Genomic DNA, 21240 nt, shown 5'->3' with positions numbered 1-21240 from the left:
AGAAAATCTGTATTTTATTATTACGATATTTCCTTCATAAGAGGCCATTGAGAAGGACGATACCTAGATTCAAAACACAAGAAGCAATAAAATTTGTAGAATAACTACAGAACAGAAAGCAAAGGGAAAAAAAGTACCTGCTAAAACTAAAAACGGTGAACTAAATAAGAATTTCTCTAAATTTCTGTTCCTACAAAATGAATGAAGGCTGGATGAGTTTTAATAGCCAAAGGGAAAAAACAAGAAAAGAAAGACTGGTTATTCTAATAAAAAATTGAAATAGATTCAAAAAAAAATGTTAAGAAAAGATAGTTTAATGCAAATAAATGATAGTAGAAGCAGAAATAATAGTGTATCCTTAATACATAGTTAGAAAGAATCCCCCCCCCTTTGCTAAAAAAAAAACTGCTTTTCTTATCCCATTGCTATCCCATCTCCCAGTATTTAGGCAGGGTTATGGAAATAATTATCACTCATTTCTGTGTTAGTTACGCGTGTCCATGGCAGGGCGGGAATTCCCAATTTTTCTTCCAAGTCTGCCCCTCTTCGACCAGATTTACAGCCCCCTTTAGTGTACGAGTTATAAGGATCCTACGATCAAGGTTAAAATACTTCTTTGTTACTGCCCCATATTACACAGACTTATTTTAATACTTTCAAAATTTATCGGAAACTAATATCCCAGGGTTAAGAATCATGAAATTAGGTGATATAGAATTTGTTTACTCAGGCAGGAAAGATGGGGTACATAGACAGGGAGTAGGACTCATGACGAATAAGGAAGCTGCTTAGTCTTGTTTAGGCGGGGAAGGTATTAATAAAAGAATACTAAATGCTCATTTTATGACTGAAAAGTTCAGGGTATCAGTTAAAGTAGAATACGCCCCTGTAAAACCGACTGACGCAGATACTAGTGACTCAGATGAATTTTAGCTACAGTTATAGGAGCAAATGGACAGGGTCCCAGGTAGAAATATGGTGTTTTTACTGCGAGATTTTAATGCCCAGGTTGGTAGACATAGGGATAGATGGTATCCTAGCCTAGGTAAATTTGGTGTAGGAAAAGAAAGCAGTAATGGCTACAGACTTTTGCAATTCTGTAGGTATAACAACCTAGTTATAAGCAACACGGTGTTTGGCCATAAAGTGACCCATAAGTTAACATAGTATTCACGTGATGGTAAGACAGAAAACCTTATTAGGATCAATACAAGATACTAGGGTATATAGGAGTGCTGTTATTGATGTTAAAAGTAAAGACCACCATCTAGTAGTGTCAAGGCTCAATTTAAAGCTGAAGTATCTGAAGGGTAACTACCTCCCTGGAAGTTATGATGTTGGAAGACTCCAGGATGAGAACCTGAGAGAAACTTCCCAGGAACAGTTGAATACTAAACTTGAGAGTTTAAAATTTGACAATGTGAAATATGGCTCGAATAATTTTGGAAAAACAATTTGTGAAGTTGCTGATAATGTCTTAGGGAAAAAAGTTTGACTGCAGCTTGAAATATTAGTGAAAAAGCTTTATGTTTAATAGAGAGGAAAAGGGGTTTGTACAAGAATTACCTGAGTGATAGATCATATGAAAACAAAAGGAATGTAAAGATAGTGGGGAAAGCATTAAAGTATGAACTAAGGAGGTGTGAAGTGGCCGCCATGGATAAAATTGCCGAGGATCTGGAAGATGCAGCTAGACGGCATAATAGTAAATATTGTACTGACATGTTAATGAATTGAGAGGGAGCAGTCAATCCGGACTTGTCCCAGTTAAAGACAGAAACGGGGCTACCATTGGTAATAAGGAAAGAGTTGAAAAGAGATGGGCAGAACATTTTGAGGATATGCTAAACTGAGAAAGAGTTGCAGGAAAAGATAGAGGAAAATGAAAGAGTGTGTGATACCTCGGATGTGAAGTTATTTTGCGAGGAAGAATTAGCGGCAGTATTAAAAGGATTAACAAATAATAAGGCATCAAGTGCTGATAGTAGGGTAAATGAGTTTCTTAAATACGGTTGCTCTGAGGTTCGAAATAAGTTACTGAAGATTATGAATATGACTTCAAAAAGGGGAAGTACCTAGCGATTTCTAGGAAAACCATAATTAAACCACTGTATAAGAAAGTTGATAAGAGTGAGGGTGGTAATTATTGAGGCATTAGTCTGGTCTCTGTAGGTAGAAAATTACTTAGTAACATGATACTTTTCAGACTGAGACATGCTGTAGATAAAGTTTTAAGAGAGGAACAGTGCGGTTTTATAAAAGGTAGAGGATGTGTCGACCAAATTTTCACTCTTAGGCTAATAATTGAGAAGTGCCTGAGTTGTCAAACACCTTTGGTCCTCAGTTTTATAGATTATGAGCAAGCGATAGATTCTGTTAATAGAAGAGCTTCAGCGAAGGTCTTATCCTTGTATGGTATACCAGACAAATACATTAAAGTGATTAGTGTATGCGCGAGAATAACACTGCTGCGGTTAAGGTAGGAAATGAGGTTAGCAGCTGGTTTTGTATTAAATCAGGAGTTAAGCAGGGTTCTCTTCTATCCTCCTTTATATGGGTCATTTTGATAGACTTTGTCTTAAGGAGCACAGGAAAGGCAATGGGAGATCACGGAACCAAACAGGGAGAAAATACTCTCCTGGACTTAGATTATGCTGATAAATTAAGCATCCTAGATGAAAGTGTGGACAAAATGAATGAACTTTTAAAGGATTTGCGAGTTCAGGGTGCTAGAATAGGTTTGAAAATTAATGTTAAGAAGACTAAGTCACTAAGGATAGGAACAAGTGAAGACGAAAAGGTGACATTGGGTTACGAAAAGATTGATCAGCTTCACTTACCTTGGTAGTATTATTAGTAAAGACGGTGGGAGCAGTGAATATGTTAAAAGTAGAATAGCGAAATCTTGGGGTGTTTATTCACAGTTAAAAAAGTTTGGAAGAATAGGAAGACAAGTCTGTAAACCAAGATTACAATAATGGAAGCTAGACAGTGGTCAAATATGGCTCTGAAGCATGGGCACCCCGAGAAGCGGATGAGGATTTGCTAGATGTTTTCCAGAGAAATTGCCTACGGATTGTTCTGGTTAACCGGCTGACTGACGGTATTTCAAACAGTAGGCTGTAGTTGGCAAACAGTACGAAAAATGGTGTTCAATCCCGCTTTCTAAGGCTATAATGAAAAAAAAGAGGTTGAGATGGCTAGGGCACGTTCTGCGGATGAAGGATGACAGATTGCCGAAGATTGTCCTTTTCGGCCAACCGTCTAAGGCTAAGCGGAAAGCAGGTCTTCCTCGTCTGGGTTGGGAGGATATCATAAAGAAAGATTTAAAGGAGATAGGAGCTTCCTGGGAGGATGTAAAGAGGGAGACTTTGAATAGATTAGGATTAAGGAGGAGCGTGCGTAGCTGTGTTGGCCCCAGACGGCCAACACAGCTGCTGCGGTGAGATGTTAGGAGTAGTAGTAGTAGTTTAAAATTTACTCCCAAAAATCATTTTTAGAAACCTCACGGTATATGGTCTTTCAGGTGGGAGCCCCTTCTAAGAGAAGAACATGAATACATTTTAACAGGAAGGGGGGGGGGTAAGCATCTCAAAAGCACGTGAGACTGACAAAATTCTTGAAGCCTAGATATGTCCATAAAATTTAATACCACACCCTCTGCCCCCTACCCATGCTAATTATACATTTTAGACTTAAGTTATTTTCATACAGCGCAAACAATCTACACACCTTCCATTGTTGCATTTAAATCTGCCTAGACCATTGCACAAGCTCTGGCACATGTCTGTACTTTCATCACTTCCATCACCACAGTCATCGCTACCGTCACATTTATCTTCTTCGTCGACGCAAACATGGTTCTTACATTCAAATCGGTCTTCTGGACAAAACCTATGGTAATAGATGGGTAAAAGTTTATTTGCAAAAAAAAAAAAAAAAAAAAAAAAAAAAAAATCTGGCCAAAAAAATAGACATCCATAGAGGTGCTTCTGACAATTGCTGTCCCCTCCCATATTTTGAATACCAAAAAGAATACAAAACTGCAATATTCAGTAACATCAGGAACTTCATATCAGTAAGATCATAAACTCAGTAATAACAGTAATATCAGGAACAAGAGCTTCAGTAATAACAAGATCTATCCCGTCAAAATACTATTTGCAAACCTTTAGTCCCCCCCTCCAAGGCTCCTTGTAAAACTTTACACTACCAAATACAAAGTTACGACTTTAACGAAAAAACTCTATCTTATGTAAAACTCAGTGGATCAATGCTCTCCTCGGCCGTACGGGGCCCAAGGTTCGATCCCTGCCGCAGCAAAGATGGACAATAATCTTGCTTCTTGTCCATGTAAAAAGACCCAGTAACTGAAACGTCGATTCGACGCCCTCAGCCCCCACACAAGGGCTCTGGAGGATTGTTATCCTTTCTTATCCTTTATTATTAGGTTTTTTCTTGTAATTACATTTTTTTATTACTATTGTTTAATATCAACTGTTATTATTATTATTATGCCAATTATAATCTCTCGTTTACTTATTTTTACTGTTTAATAAATGGACTTATCCCCATTGGAACATTTATTTGTTCTTCATAGAAAGGCAGTGTGGACTGAGAAAAGGATACCTAATTTAAGGTGTTACATCGAAAATACACTTAGTTTTACATTTACACTTTTTGTTTACGTTTACATTTTTTAATCTCCATTCTACATGGTCTCAAATATCCTTTTAATGTTTCGAGTCTTTACTAGATACCTATTAATCAGGACGTTAAATTGGACGTTCAATTGGAATACATCTCATTTAACAAATAAGAAATATTTTTAAAGTCTAACATCCCTTGAGTCAAATAAAAATAGCTTTTAAATGTGAAAATGGTTGTAGGTTCATAATTTTTCGTTTTTTCTAATTGGCTTAAGATTTCATTCAAGAGAACCAAAATGGTTGTGAGAAACACCGTCTTAAACAAATTCATTAGGTACATGTTCCTAGCTTAATAAGGTTTTTAACCAATTAGGTTTTAACAAGGCGGGGCCCATCACTCGCTCCTGAAGGAGTAACTCCTCTTTAGCTTAAACTTAAAGACTGCTCCTCTGAGTTTTTCTTGTGAATTGTCAACAGGATAAGTTTTTAACGTTGTAAATACCCTTATCTGAAATGCTTAGCTCGAGTTTTCCTAATAATAACAGGACAAAACATCACTAAAGTGCATTGGAAAGTAATTGTAACGATAACAATAACAAACGATAACAAAAAGAATCGATAATAAAGAAAACGATAACAAAAAGAATCATCATTTTCCATCAATCTTAAATAGCAGAAAATAAATATGAAATTTTCTTTATTATTTATTTTAAATTTAAAATTTAAGAAATAAGATAAAACAAAAATCGATTTTTTTCAAAAAAATTCTATTTCAAAACATCTTCAAAATCTAGGCAGGAGGAAGGGGTTTGAATTTTTTTTTAATTTTTCAATAGAAACTCCAAAAAAATGATTTTCAAATATAGGAGAGCAATTACGCCCCCCACCATTGACACCCCTACATTAAATGTCATTAAATAAAAACTGATTTATCTCAGTTAATCTGAGGGGAAAACATTCGATTTTTATTAGGGAGCCCACAAATAAACCAAACTAACATTTTTACAATTCAAATAATTTCTTTCGCAAAAAGATTATTTCTGCTCCCCATGAGCCCCAAAAGTAAATTGACCATGGTTAATACTATTCAAGAATGAAGTCGTCTAAAACACTATAACTTGAATATAACGAATTTAAATGGCGTAATGATCAAATCTACATTCGTTTTTTTTTTACACCATAGGCTGTGCCCTGAAGCCGGAGGAGGAGATTCTGTCCCCCGTGATCTTGAACAAGACAAAAATAGTACACTTTTTAGCTACTGACGGACAAAAAAGAAAAAAGGAGATACATCATTGCCAGCCATCCAAAAAAGCAACTATCCTTCTTTTTCAAGATGGAGGGAGTTTAAATAGAATCGCAATAAATCAATCCAAAAAGTGATTTTCAAATATAGGGGATCAATTACCCCCCTCCCCCACTGAAACCCCTGTATTTTATATCATCAAATAAAAACTGATTTACCTAAGTTAATCTTAAATAATTTCTGAGACCACACTGGCTAATCATGATAAACAAAAAATCGCGAAGAAAGGAAACGAGGACAATTAACAGCCAGTGAAAAAATTGAAAAATTATGCAAATATTTCGGTCAAGACCTCCGCTTGACCGTCCTCAGTGCAGAATAAAACTGATAAAAATATAAAAACCAAACCTTAAAATAAAAACACGAAACTAAAATTGGACGACCCTTTCCTAGTAACGGTGAAAGGGAAAAGTTACCCTTTCACCGTTACTAGGAAAGGGTCGTCCAATTTTAGTTTCGTGTTTTTATTTTAAGGTTTGGTTTTTATATTTTTATCAGTTTTATTCTGCACTGAGGACGGTCAAGCGGAGGTCTTGACCGAAATATTTGCATAATTTTTCAATTTTTTCACTGGCTGTTAATTGTCCTCGTTTCCTTTCTTCGCGATTTTTTGTTTACTAAGTTAATCTGGGGGGAAAACATTTAGTTTTCATTAGGAAGCCTACAAATAAACCAGCCCATCTCCAGGGATGTGCCCTGGAAATTGATGAGGGGGATTCTGTCCCCCATAATCTGGAACAAGACAAAAAAATACACCTTTAAGCTAATGACGGACAAAAATAAAAAAATGAGATACACCATTGCTAACTATCCAAAAAAACTACCTTCCTTCTTTTTCAAGACGGAGGGAGTTTTTAAAATTTGTTTTCTCAATAAAATTTTACTATTAAAATAAACCTATATAGTAGTTATATTTTCTTAATCACCTTTAAATAAAAAAAAAATCTCAGAAAACGTGTTCTTAAACTATCGGTTACTATAGGCTGTATTTTGTTATTTACCAGGTTGCCGCTTCTATGCAAACTTGTTTTGATTACGGAATACCTTTGGAGGTATTTCGGTAGAGAAGGAGGGGTGGGGGCAGCTGTTAATCTCCGACTTTTCATTTCATGAGGACATGAATTGACTTACCTTCCATTTGGAAATCGGGGGACACATCCTTCCTCATCAGTTCCGTCTCTGCAGTCCCGCTCTCCGTCACATCTGAATTGTTGAGCAATGCAATGACCAGATTTACATTGAAATGTGTTATTAGGACAGACCATGGTATTGCAGTTCATTTCATCGGACTGATCTCTGCAGTCATAGTCGTGGTCGCATCGATATCGACCTGAGTTGGAAAATAAATTTTTAAAACTATATATATATTATATATTATTATTATATTATTATACATTGTTATATATTATTTAAAAATTCAGAAGCTAAAATTAAACTAGATTATCAAGATTAAATTATCAAGATTATTATGTGGTTTAAATATATAAAAATATGTTTGTTTTCAGTATAGCTGAAATGACGCTCTAGTCTTTAGAAGGCTTTGGGGTTGTCAGCAAGTCAACTACGTTTTTTGCTAACAAGTCAACTCCGGAAGCTAAGATTAAACTAGATTATCAAGATTAAATTATCAAGATTATTATGTGGTTTAAATATATAAAAATACGTTATGTTTTCAGTAAAGCTGAAATGACGCTCAAGTCTTTAGAAGGTTTTAAGGTTGTCAGCAAGTCAACTACGTTTTTTGTTAACAAGTCAACTTCAGAAGCTAAGATTATACTATATTATCAAGATTAAATTATCAATATTATTATGTGGTTTAAATATATAAAAATATGCTATGTTTTCAGTAAAGCTGAAATGACGCTCTAGTCTTTAGAAGGTTTTGGGGTTGTCAGCAAGTCAACTACGTTTTTTGCTAACAAGTCAACTCCGGAAGCTAAGATTAAACTAGATTATCAAGATTAAATTATCAAGATTATTATGTGGTTTAAATATATAAAATATGTTATGTTTTCAGTAAAGCTGAGATGACGCTCAAGTCTTTAGAAGGTTCTAGGGTTGTCAGCAAGTCAACTAAGTTTTTTGTTAACAAGTCAACTTCAGAAGCTAAGATTAAACTAGATTATCAAGATTACATTATCAAGATTATCATGTGGTTTAAATATATACAAATATGTTAGGTTTTCAGTAAAGCTGAAATGACGCTCTAGTTTATAGAAGGCTTTGGGGTTGTCAGCAGGTCAACTACGTTTTTTGCTAACAAGTCAACTCCGGAAGCTAAGATTAAACTAGATTATCAAGATTAAATTATCAAGATTATTATGTGGTTTAAATATATAAAAATACGTTATGTTTTCAGTAAAGCTGAAATGACGCTCAAGTCTTTAGAAGGTTTTAAGGTTGTCAGCAAGTCAACTACGTTTTTTGTTAACAAGTCAACTTCAGAAGCTAAGATTAAACTAGATTATCAAGATTAAATTATCAAGATTGATAATTTCAGTAAAGCTGAAATGACGCTCTAGTCTTTAGAAGGTTTTAGGGTTGTCAGCAAGTCAACTACGTTTTTTGTTAACAAGTCAACTTCAGAAGCTAAGATTAAACTAGATTATCAAGATTAAATTATCAAGATTGTTATGTGGTTTAAATATATGAAAACATGTTATGTTTTCAGTAAAGCTGAAATGACGCTCTAGTCTTTAGTAGGTTTTGGGGTTGTCAGCAAGTCAACTACAGTTTTTGCTAACAAGTCAACTCCAGAAGCTAAAATTTATCAAGACTAAATTATAATATATAAGTAGAACAAGGCACAATATAGGTGCAAATCTGTAGGTCCAAATCAAGGCGCATTCTGTAGAACAAGGGCACAATATAAGTATAATTGCGTACATATTTTGTTACATATTTGTGTACATATTTTGTGTAAATATTTTTCTTTAGTTAGCAAGAATAAATTATTATTATGTTATTATTACGATTAAAATTCTTAAGATTAAATCAGGTGACTGGCATTTAGCCAGTTTTTCCATCAACTTTTGCCAAAGTAGAGCAAAGACTTTCAACAAATCTGATTTTTACCATAATTACCTTAAATTTCTCTTTTTTTATTGAATTTTAAAAATAGACGTGGTTGCAGCAAAATAGCCCTAGGTTGGAAGGCATTGCTATAACTCAACTAAAAACGGTGAAAAATAAAATAAAATCGAATTTGAAATCTGTACTTAAAAGCTGTTGTACTTTTCGCCACTGCGACTTTATTTGACAATGTTACATGCCAATATTCTTCATTGGCTTATTGTATGGTTTTAACTTTTTTTTTTCAGGAAACAAATTTCAAGATTTTCTTATCATAGGCAGCGCGCTAGCGCTGCCTAAGTAAAGAACGATGTGGGTACAATGTGTTGTTTTGGTTTTTTTTTCTCCATACCTGGGCAATTCGTATCGAAGAAGTTGTCTCAGAAACTTCGAAAAGGGCTCATTCGATTGGAAATTGGAATGGCTAGTGCCCTTTTTAATAGTCGAAAGTAATTAGAGGGCAACTATGAGCCCCCCACGCCCATCATTACCCCAAATATATCGAATAAAAATTTTGAGATAACCATTTTGTTCAGCGTAGTTGATTTCCAGATAGAAAATATGTTTTTGTGGAGAACATTCCCCCACAACCCTCAGGGCAAGGGTTTTAAGTTATGCCCTGGGGGCATGTAAAGTTTTTATAGAAGGCGTTGTCGTAGAAACTTCAAAACAGGCTCATTCGATTGGAAATTCAAAGGGCTAGTACCCTTTTGAATAGTCGAGAGTGATTGGAGGGCAACTAGCCCTCCCCCACGCCCATCATTACCCCAAACACATCCAATCAAAATTTTGAGATAACCATTTTGCTCAGCGTAGTTGATTTCTAGATAGAAAATATGTTTTTGAGGAGGACACGCCCCCACAACCCTCAGGGCAAGGGTTTTAAGTTATGCTCTGGGGGCATATAAGGTTTTTATAGAAGGCGTTGTCGTAGAAAGTTCAAAACAGGCTCATTCGATTGGAAATTCAAAGGGCTAGTACCCTTTTTAATAGTCAAAAAGTGATCGGAGGGCAACTAGCCCCCCCCCCTCCAGCCCATCATTCCCCAAAACAAATCCAATCAAAATTTTGAGATAGCCATTTTGTTCCACGCAGTTAAAGTTCAGGAAATTATACCTTTGAGCAGGACACTCCCCCCACAGTCTTCAGAGCAAGGGTTATAATTTATGCCCTGGGGGCATATAAGTTTTTATTGAAATCTTTGTCGTAGAAACTTGAAAAAGGGCTCATTCGATTGGAAATTCACAGGGCTAGTGCCCATTTTAATAGTCAAAAGTGATTTGACAGCAGCTAACGCCCCTTTCATCCCCACCTTTCCCCAAGAATTATCGAGTCAACATTTTTAGATCGCCATTTTAGTCAGTAATTTAGGTTGCCCGATACAAATTAGGTGCTTAAATAGGACACTGTTCTACAGTCGCTAGGAAACGGGTTGTCGTTTATGTACTGTGGCAATATAAGGCTTTTACTGAACGCGTCGTCATATAAACTTCAAAAATGACTCATTCGATTGGAAATTGAAATGGCTAGTGCCCTTTTTAATAGTCGAAAGTGATTGGAAGGCAACACACACCCCTTCCACGCCCACCATTTCCCCAAACATATTCGATCAAAATATTTGATAGCCATTTTGTTCCACGAAGTTTAAAGTTCAGGAAATTATCCCTTTGAGCAGGACACTCTCCCCATAGTCTTCAGGGCAAGGGTTATAAATTATGCCCTAGGGGCATATAAGGTTTTTATGGAAATGGGCAACTAACCCCCCTCTCACGCCCACCATTTCCCCAAACACATCCAATCAAAATTTTGAGATATCCATTGTGTTCAACGTAGTCGAAAGCTCTGGAAATTAGGTCTTCTAGGATAAGAGCCCCATCAGAGCGTTCAGTGCAAGGGTTTTAATTTGTGCCCTGGGGGCATATAAGGTTTATATAGAAAGTTGTTGTAGAAATTTCAAAAGGGGCTCATTTGACTGGAAATTTAAATTGCCCTTTTTAATAGTCGAAAGTGAGTGGAGAGTAATTAACCCCCTCTCACGCCCTCCATTTCCCCAAACACATCCAATCAAAGTTTAGAGATAGCCATTTTGTTCAATGTAGTTGAAAGTTCTGGAAATTGTATATTTAAGGATGACAAACCCCCGAGAGTCCCCAGGGCAAAGGTTGTAAGTTATGCCCTGGAGCATATAAGGTTTCTAATGATAGAGATGTCGTAAAAACTTCAAAAGGGGCTCATTCAATTGGAAATTGAGAGGGATAGTGCCCTTTTTAATAGTTGAAAGTGATTGGACAGTAACTAACCCTTCTTTCACGCCCACCATTCCCCCAAACAAATTCAATCAAAATTTTCAGATAGCCCTTTGTTCAATGTAGTAGAAAGTTCTGGAAATTAGGTTTGTGAGGATGACAACCCTTCCCACCCAGCCCTCAGGGCAAGGGTTGTAAGTTATCCCCTGGGGACATATAAGGTTTTTATTGAAAGCGTTTTCGTAGAAACTTCAAAAGGGCTCATTTGATTGGAAATTGAAAGGGCTTGTTCTTTTTTTAATAGTTGAAAATGATTGGAGAGAGATTAACACCCCTCCAAGACCTACCATTTTCCAAAACACATCCAATCCAAATTTTGAGATAGCCATTTTGCGTAACGTAGTTAAAAGTTCTGGAAATTAGGTCTTAGAGGATGACAACCACCCTCACAGCCCTTAGGGTAAGAGCTGTAATTTATGCCCTGGGGCCATATAAGGTGGTTATAGGAAGTGTTGTCGTAGAAACTCAAAAAGGGCTCATTCAATTGGAAATCAAAAGACCTTGTGCCCTTTTTAATAGTTGAAAGTGATTGGAAGGCTTGACATTTTTATAGTAAAGATCGATGTGGATATAATGTATTATTTTTTTGTTGTTGTTGTTGTTTAGACCATGGCACTGTGTATCGAAGGAGTTGTCATAGGAACTTCAAAAAGGGCTCATTTGATTGAAAATAGAAAGGGCTGATGCCCTTTTTAATAGTCGAAAGTGATTGGAGGGAAACTAATCACCCTCCCACGCCCGTCCTCCCATTTGACTTTATGTTTAAAAACTAAATGTTAAGATTAAATCAAAATGCAATGTGTTAATGCTAATTCCCAATAAGGCATCTCAGCAGTATCCCAAGAACGACTGAGGGTATTATGTTCAAACTTTCAGGGCTACTTCTGCTCTTAATATTTAACCAAACCAAAATAGCATAAGTGTATCCAAGCTACCAAAAAAAGTAAACAGATTTTTTTTGCGAATGGTATCAAGTTTTCCATTTCAGGTCAACTAGAGGCGGTATGAAACTAAATTAAATTAAGTGTCCAGATTTTTAAGAGGGTGTATGTTGTTAAAAATTGCTGAAACATTTTCTCCAGCATACAAATAGCAGGCCAAACTATAAAGTCTTAAAAAAAAGAAAATATTTAAACTATTATTTTCTTTTTCTCTGAAAAGACTCTGTCAATATAAAACAAACAGAAATTAATTAAAAAGAACGTTTTCTACAAAATAAGTTTTTCAAAGAAAAGTAAAGAACTCCATTAAACAAAAAATGAGCAAAAATAAAACTAAATTATCTACCAAGCTTGAAACTACTACAAATCAGCATCGATAAATAAATGAAACACAAAACGAGCAGAAATTACAATAAATAACCGAGTCAAACTCAAAACGATCAGAAATTAACATAAGTTGGGCTCAAAACCCCTATGCCTTCCCAAGGCCAGAACATTATTTGCTCTTTAATGAAAAAAATATAAATGAATGTGCATTGTCACTTTAATATACATTTACTGATATTTAGTAATCGAAATCTTAATATTATTTGATTTATTAAAGTTATAAACGTAAAAACATTTATATTTTTTTCAGTAAAGTGCAAATTATGTTCTGGCCTTACAGACTCGAAAGAAGCCTCATTTCACCCGCACAGTTTGGATTTCTCAAGAAAAGATCAGCTGAAGGCCAGCTACTTGTCGCTACAAACACCTGGAGAAAATAATATGGATAGTGGAATGCAGGTAGATATTTTATACTTAGATCTCAGAAAAGCCTTTGATAAAGTCTCACAAAGTCAAATTTTTTGAAAACTGCAGTCTATTGGTGTTCGCGATACTATTCTAAAGTGGGTTCTCAACTTTCTGAAGGGAAGATCTCAGCGAGTGAGACTGGAGGGATATCTTAGCAGCAATGAGACAAAAGTCACAAGTGGAGTAGTTCAAGGGAGTGTTCTGGGGCCTTTACTATTCAATATTTACATAAATGATCTCCCAAATAAGATAGATTCTGAGATACTACTTTATGCAGATGACACGAAAATATTTCGCGCAATAACAAGCTTTGAAGATACAGAAATACTACAGCAAGATTTAAACAAAATAGCAGAATGGATGAAAAAATGGAGCATGGAAGTGAATACAGAAAAAAGTTGTCATGTTCGGCTAGGCCCAAAACACATTTCTCGGCACTACTGCTTTGAAGGACAACAGATACCTATACCAGAAGAAGCTCGAGACTTGGGAGTGACAATAGACAGTGGCATAACTTTCACCAAGCACTTGAAGTCAATCATCTCTAAGTCATCCCAAGTCTTGGGAAGTATTCGAAGAAATTTCTCTCTTACTGACTCAACACTGTTTTCTAAACTCTTCAAATCGTTAGTGAGATGAGTGACCGAATAGGATCATACAACAACCAGACCATTTTTTCAAAAAGACAGTAATGCGATAGAAAAATATCCAAAGGAGGGCTACTAAATTTATTCCATCACTTAAAGACTTTTCATACCAAGACCCTTTGAAAAAATTATCGCTCCCAAGTCTCTCATACTGATTTTTGAGAGGACATCTTATTGAAGTATATAAAATATGCAACAGATACTACGACAACATCCCTCCAGAAGAGATAATAACATTCAAGAATAATAACCTGAGAGGTCACGAGTTTAAGCTAACCGAAGAACGTTTCAGAAGAGATGTTGGTAGATGGGCACTCAGCAACCGCATTGTCTCCGAGTGGAACGCACTACTGTCAGACACTGTCAACTCAGATTCAGTCAATGCATTTAAGAACAAGATTAACAATCATTATGGTGAAAAAGAATTTGATTATTAAGATTGTTTTACATAGAGGCGCAAGGCTGTTTTCGCAATATATTATTATTATAACTACATTATTGTCTAGAGATAGTGCCACAGCCTTTACCGCAGTGGCACATTCGGTGCATATGGTGTACATTTTTATTTAAAAATCCTAAGTATTCCACCCTAATACAGACCTAGAATATTAAAGATAGAGATACAGGCAGTGCCACAATGCCCCAATAGCTATATGTGCATAATCTTTTTAATTTAGCCTAAATTCCATATCATAACATGGCCCCAATTACATGCGCCACATTCTTCACCACAAAAGGTCCAATAGATATTTATGTGTAAGTTTTGTTTAACTAGCCAAGGTTCTGTACCCTAAGAAGGCTCCAACTACTTTAATATATAGAGGAAATGCCAAAATATGTGCTGCAAGGCCAATATTGGTGTATCAGTGTAAATTTATATAGAGGAAATGCCAAAATATGTGCGGCAAGGCCAATATTGGTGTATCAGTGTAAATTTACATAGAGGAAATGCCAAAATATGTGCTGCAAGGCCAATATTGGTGTATCAGTGTAAATTTTCGTTTATTTACCTCAGGTCTTGCACCCAAACGTTCTATATTATCCATACAGTGTTAGGGGTGGAGCTCCAGCATTTTTATTGGGGGGAGAGGAGGCAAGGGGGGGTCCATTTCCGGATAGTCAAGGGATGTGGGCTATATAATATTTTTTTCTCCAAATTATTGGGGAGGGGGAAACAGCCCCCCCTACCCCTGCAGAGTCCCACCACATTCTGTACCCCACGGGCCCAATAGGTATGTGCACCGTTAGTGGGGTAAGTAGTTTTTAACTCTTAATAAACTGATGTTAAAGCAATCGAGTTTCTTCTCAGGTCAAGGTACTCAAGTTTCATGGCTTCTGTCTGCTACAATAATTATAATATTATGTCAAAGACCAGAAGGCATATCTCTCTTCTTTTTCTGGGAAAGGGGGGGAGGGGTCTGAAAGTAATCTTAAAAGTTGTTCTGAATTTATCACTAAGTCAGTGGTTTGTATATCTCCCTCAATAATAATATTTCAATAATATAAATATTCTATATCCTAAAAATATTAAAATTTTTGATTGTTTTTTCAAATGAAATTTTCTTTACATTAGACTTAAAAATCCAATATTGAAGGAATAAAATGACTCAAAAAGTTAAAAAAAATGTACTTGCCTGGTATGCATTTGCCATCAGCACATTGAAATTCACTGGTTGAGCAGTTCCTATACTGATCTAAGCAGAGTTCTTCATCTTCATCAGAGCCGTCAGCACAATCGGGCTCAAAGTCACACATCCAGCGCCTAAACAAATATAAAATAAACATTAAAATATTTCAGGGGAGTTGAGACACTCACTCAAAAGCTTCTTCACTGCAGGGGTGTGGGAGGGGGGGCATAAGTTTAATATAGAGTATGTATGGAGATATGGTGTATAAGACAGATTATGCGACAGAGTGTGTATGGGGCATGCATAAAAATATGGAGTGTAATATATTATGTAATGCATAGCGGAATGCAGTACAATATAGAGTATGTATAGGATATGAAGTATACTATAGGGCGTGTATAGAGATATGGAAAAATAAATATTATATAAGATATAAAGATATTGAGTAAAATAGAGAATATTTATAAAATACAGAATATATTATAGGGCATGTATTGAGGAGCATAATATATGATGTTAGGTATAGAGGTAAGGACAGTATAAGAGAGTGTGTATGGAGTAAATTATAGAATATGTACAAAATAAGGAGTATATTATAGGGCATGTATAGAAGAGAATAATACATTATTTAAGGTATAGACGTATGAAGGAGTATAAAATGGAGTAAAATAGAGAATATTTATAAAATACGGAGGATATTATGGGGCACGTATAGAGGGGCATAATATATTATGTAAGGTATAGAGGTATGGAGGAGTATAATATGGAGTAAAATAGAGAAAACTTATAAAATACGGAGTATATTGTAGGGCATGTATAGAGATCTAGATCACTTGATATAATAGAAGATACAGAAGCATGAAGTATAATTTAATATAGACATTTGTGTAAAATAAAGACTTACTTAGGAATGCAACGCTTATTTTTGCACTGGAATTCTGCAGTTGGGTGGCATGAAGGACAATATTCAGGTAATTCATCAGAGCCATCACGACAATCATCTTTACCATCGCAGAATAGCCATTTAGGGACACATCTATAGTTGGCGCGCCCAGGACAGCGTTGCCATCCAGCAGTACAGTTCCGTTGCCTACACAGGAAAGCAGGCTCATCGGAATTATCGCCTGAAACAATAAGTGATAATTAAATAATTTCTTAGACCACACTGCTTTTCCATTTACAAAAAATCAAACAAGAAAAACGGGTTTTAATTTCTATAAAGCAGTGAATACAAAACACTTAATTAAACAAAAATACTCCGATTATTTCGGCCTCACATCTGGGAGCCTTTCCCAACGGAAAAAAAAATTCTTACATCAACAGAAAAAACATACTCAACAAAAAAAAGAAAAAATATAAATAAATAGGAAAAAAAACTCACATATTAAATAAACAAGTCCATTCACTGGCAGATAAATAAAATCGAAGGCTTATATTGATTGGAACACGCCTTCTCACAGAATATAAAACTGTGAGAAGGCGAATAAATTCTCACAGAATTTATATTCTGTGAGAAGGCGTGTTCCTGTCAATATAAGCATTTAGTTTTATTTATAAGCCAGTGAATGGATTTTTTTATTTAACATATTTCTATTTACATTCTGTGAGAAGTCGTGTTCCAATAAATATAAGAATTCGGTGTTGTATATACGCCAGTGAATGGAATTATTTATTTAATATATTTCCATTTATATTCTTTGAGAAGGCTTTTTTTAATCAATATAAACAGCCGATTTTGTTTATACGCCCGTGACTGAAATTGCTTATTTAATATGTGAGTTTTTTTTCCCATTTACTTATATTTTTTCTCTTGTTTGTTTAGTATGTTTTTATGTTGATGCAAGAAATTTTTTTTTGTTTTTCCATTGAGAAAGGCTCCCAGATGTGGGGCCGAAATATTCGGAGTATTTTTGTTTAATTAAGTGTTTTGTATTCACTGCTTTATAGAAATTAAAACCCGTTTTTCTTGTTTAATTTTTTATAAGTGATAATTGGAAAATAGGGTGTGCCAAAAGCATTCACCGATAATCAAAAGAATGCAAAAAAGCACACTCCCCCCCCCCCACTCTAATTTCCCTTTAAACAGACAAGCTGTAATGAAATGGTAGGAAAATATGATACGTATTTACAAGATACGTATTTACCCACTTTCTAGGACTATAATAAGAGAAAGGTTTAGATGGCTAGGGCACGTTCTGCGGTTGAAGAATGACATGTTGACAAAGATTACCTTTTTTGGCCAACCGTCTAGGTCAAAACGGAAATCAGGTTTTCGTCGGTTGGGGTTGGAGGATGTCGCAAGGAAAGATTTAAGGGAGATGGGAACTTTCTAGACGTGTGTAAAGACGGAGGCTTTGAATAAATTGGGATGGAGGAGCGTGCGTAGCTGTGTTGGCCTCAAGCGGTTTGGTGTTGAGGTGAGTTGTTAGTAGTAATAGCATTTACAAGAGATTTGATGCATAGGTTGGGGGGATGGTGTTCAGGACCTAAAGAACATAAGGAGAGAACAGTAGCTTTGGTGAACCAAATATGCATACATTAGGAGGAAAGTCTCCAAAAGAGACTGATCTGTTGGACTCAATCCCCCAGAAAAAAAACACATTCTAGGCACGCATGTAACGACTTCAAAGTATAGGAAAAAAAGAATTACGACAACATTGGTAAAAATGACGAGACCACATTTCAGAAAACGGTTGGACTTATGGCAATCTAACCCAAAGAGGGCCCTAAATTAAATATCAAATTAAATAAGTAACAGTACTTTTCAATCAAAAATTTATATGTTAAAGTAATATGTTAGAAGCGTCCAGAGAAGAGAATTGTGCAACTTTTGTGAATTTTAGGGGCATTTGGCTTGCTATATGAATTTGTAATGTAAACACATGTATACAAATTTTAATTAATGTATTAATGTGTTAATGAAATATTTAATTCACGTATGTAAATTAATAGACATGCAAATATTTAAATAGATATCTAGATAATATTTACTGCGAAACAATTACTTACAATATTGTCCGCATAGATTACCCCTTTTTTTCTGTTCTTGAATCCATCTCCGCCTATCTTTAATTTTTAAGTTAATTCTTTATTATCGGAAAAAGATAAAAAAACACACCATAACGTGAAATCTAAACGTAAATAATTACATGTTGAACAAGATATAATATGTAGAAAACACTGAGCGACAATTGGAATCTTTACCTAATGGTTAAGGTGTGGGAAAGACAGTATCCAAGGGAGAATGTGTCCTTTCCAATTCACACATATCGGTTACTTTATAAAAAAAACTGTTCATGTTTTTGAAACCCCTCCCCCACAATTCAGAAATCAAAATATTGTGTAGAGTCTGCTTATGTGGCTTGATTGATAAATTTATTGGAACCAAAGTGAATACAAAACTACTAAAACAGTTCAAAGGAAAAAGTCTGGTATCCTAGAAGCTCAACAAGCAATATCCCTAGCATACATCATTGCTTTCTAGGACTTCAAAGATCCCCCAAATATGAACTCGGAAGACACGAGCTGGGCGTTGTTTAAATCAAACAGTTCGTGGTAACGAACTGTAAGTAAGGAGCGACCCGGCTCAATGGTAACCGAAACTCTAAAAAACGGAATTTTGATACCGATAGATACATCAAAAGAATCAGATTTTAATGCTGATTTCAAATATATAAGTCTTACCCATCAAAAGTTACGCACCTGAGAAAATTTGGCTTATTTTAGAAAAAAAGAGGAAAGACCCCCTAAAAGTTATAGAACCTTAATGAAAATCCCACCATCATATTCAGCGTATAAGAGAACCCTACTGTAGAGGTTTCAAGCACCTATCTACAAAAATGTGGAATTTTGCATTTTTTGCCAGAAGAAAGATCACGGATGCGTGTTTATTTTTATTTATTTATTTATTTACTTTTTTTTCCAGGGGTGATCGTATCGACCCAGTGGTCCTAGAGTATCGTGGGAGGGCTTATTGGAACGAAAATTAAAAGTTCTAGCGTAAGTGACAAAAAAAAATGGAGGGCAACTAGGCCCCACGCTCATTTTTTTCCCAAAGTCACTCGATCAAAATTTTGAGATAGCCATTTTGTTCAGCGTGGTCGGAAATATGATAACTATGTCTTTTAGGATGACTTAATCCACCGAAGTCCCCGAGGGGAGGGCTGAAAGTTATGAATTTTACCCAATGTTTACATATAGTATTGGTTACTGGGAAGTACACAGACGTTTTCAGGGGGGATTTTTCTGGTAGGCGGGGGGGGGGGGGTCGGGGGTTATATGGGAGGATCTTTCCATGAAGGAAGCTTTCATGGGGGAAGGGACATTGCTATGAAGGGGCCGCCGGATTTCCCAGCATTATTAAAGAAAAAGATCAGAAATTAAATAAAAAAAACAAGTTTTTCAACTGAAAGTAAGGAGCAACATCAAAACTTAAAACGAACAGAAATTATTACGTACATGATTGGGTTCACCCCCTAGTCAATACCTCGCTCTTTAAGCCAAAGATTTTTTAGTACTTTCATAAGAGCTATTTATTCTAATTAACGGCCTTTGTGATTAAAGAATTGGAACAAAATTCAATTTTAGATTAAAGAGCAAGGTATTGACTAGGGGGCAAACCCCCTAATATACATATTAAAAATATATGAATATAGAATTTCGTTACGTAAGTTAATTCGTTAGTTACGTATAAATATTACTAATAAAAACGTTTGTAAATAAAATTAAACAAGTGTCGAGAAAGCCATTTAACCAAATAAAAGTAAAATTAATATGCAAATTTTGTTGTTAATTATTCATGTACGGTGAGCCAAAATAAAAACCTTCATTAATTCAAAAACGTTCCAAAATTAAATAAAAAAAACAAGTTTTTTCTTAACTGAAAGTAAGGAACGACGTTAAAACTTAAAACGAACAGAAATTATTCCGTATATGAAAGGGGCGACTCCTACTTAACGCCTCTCTCTTTACACTAAAGTTTGACTTTCTCACAACTCTATTTTTTTTAAGAAATAAAACAATTTAGTGTAAAGAGGGAGGCGTTAGGAGGGGACATCCCCTTTCATATACGGAATAATTTCTGTTCGTTTTAAGTTTTAACGTCGTTCCTTACTTTCAGTTAAAAAAACTTGTTTTTTTTATTTAATACACCCAAGTGTTCTGTTTACAGTCACAAATACTGGTCATTTCATTCTTGAGAAGAGTTACTATTACCAAATACAGCAGCCAGTTGGAACGTTTGGATATATTTCAATTTTTTTGAAAATTTTAAGAAACCAGGCCGCTATACGCTTAGGGCCACTCTTCAGCCATTCACCAAGGTTTTTTCACTCGAGTTGTATTGGCTGATCTTCGTTTTAACAGGTCGTCAAGGATCATCTCCCTTGAGAGGTGATCCTGAGCGAAGGCACAGCGTCTCAAGAAGCTTTTCTTCAAGTACTCAGTGTGGGGTGCTTTTTTGTAGGTAATCTGACTAATCTGGATTTCTGCACATTTGTTGTTTTAGCATATTTCATCCACCTTAATATTTAAACTGAGGCACCTGGGAACAGATACATGCAAACGCTTTTTCTTAAGTGTGCTACGATATTACGGATCATAAGTATACACAGGGCCGTATCCAGGATTTTTTTTTTTGGGGGGGGGGGGGAATTTACAAAAAAAAACTCTAAAAACACATCAAAAATTTGTTCATATTCATTTTTGTTACGTTTTTACGAGTCATACAAACATTTAGGGTGAGGGGGGGGGGTCAAACCCCCTACCCCCCTAGATACAGCTTTGGGGGGGGGGAATTAAAAAAAAAAAACTTTAAAAAACCCATTCAAAATTTGTTTATATTCATTTTTGTTACGTTTCTGCGAGTCAGAAAAACATTTCGGGGGGGGGGGGAGGG

The 21240-nt window shown here is 35.6% G+C and overlaps 1 protein-coding gene across 1 annotated transcript in view; it reads right to left on the bottom strand.

Annotated features, from left to right (window-relative positions):
* Positions 1-21240, bottom strand: part of mgl (low-density lipoprotein receptor-related protein megalin) — a 139259-nt gene that overhangs the window by 15520 nt on the left and 102499 nt on the right. The window contains exons 32-35 of the mRNA XM_089100831.1: positions 16249-16468; positions 15351-15478; positions 7087-7285; positions 3733-3894 (exon numbers count right to left, since the gene is read on the bottom strand). Of these exons, the coding sequence (XP_088956957.1) occupies positions 3733-3894; positions 7087-7285; positions 15351-15478; positions 16249-16468 (709 nt within the window). The remainder of the gene's footprint in view (positions 1-3732; positions 3895-7086; positions 7286-15350; positions 15479-16248; positions 16469-21240) is intronic.

Source organism: Artemia sp. Qi Xiang Cuo, chromosome 14, assembly GCF_049724085.1.
Source record: "Artemia sp. Qi Xiang Cuo chromosome 14, ASM4972408v1, whole genome shotgun sequence".
NCBI lineage: Eukaryota > Metazoa > Arthropoda > Branchiopoda > Anostraca > Artemiidae > Artemia > Artemia sp. Qi Xiang Cuo.
The sequence above is the reverse complement of the archived record's forward strand: the minus strand, read 5'-3'. Positions and strand labels throughout refer to the sequence as shown.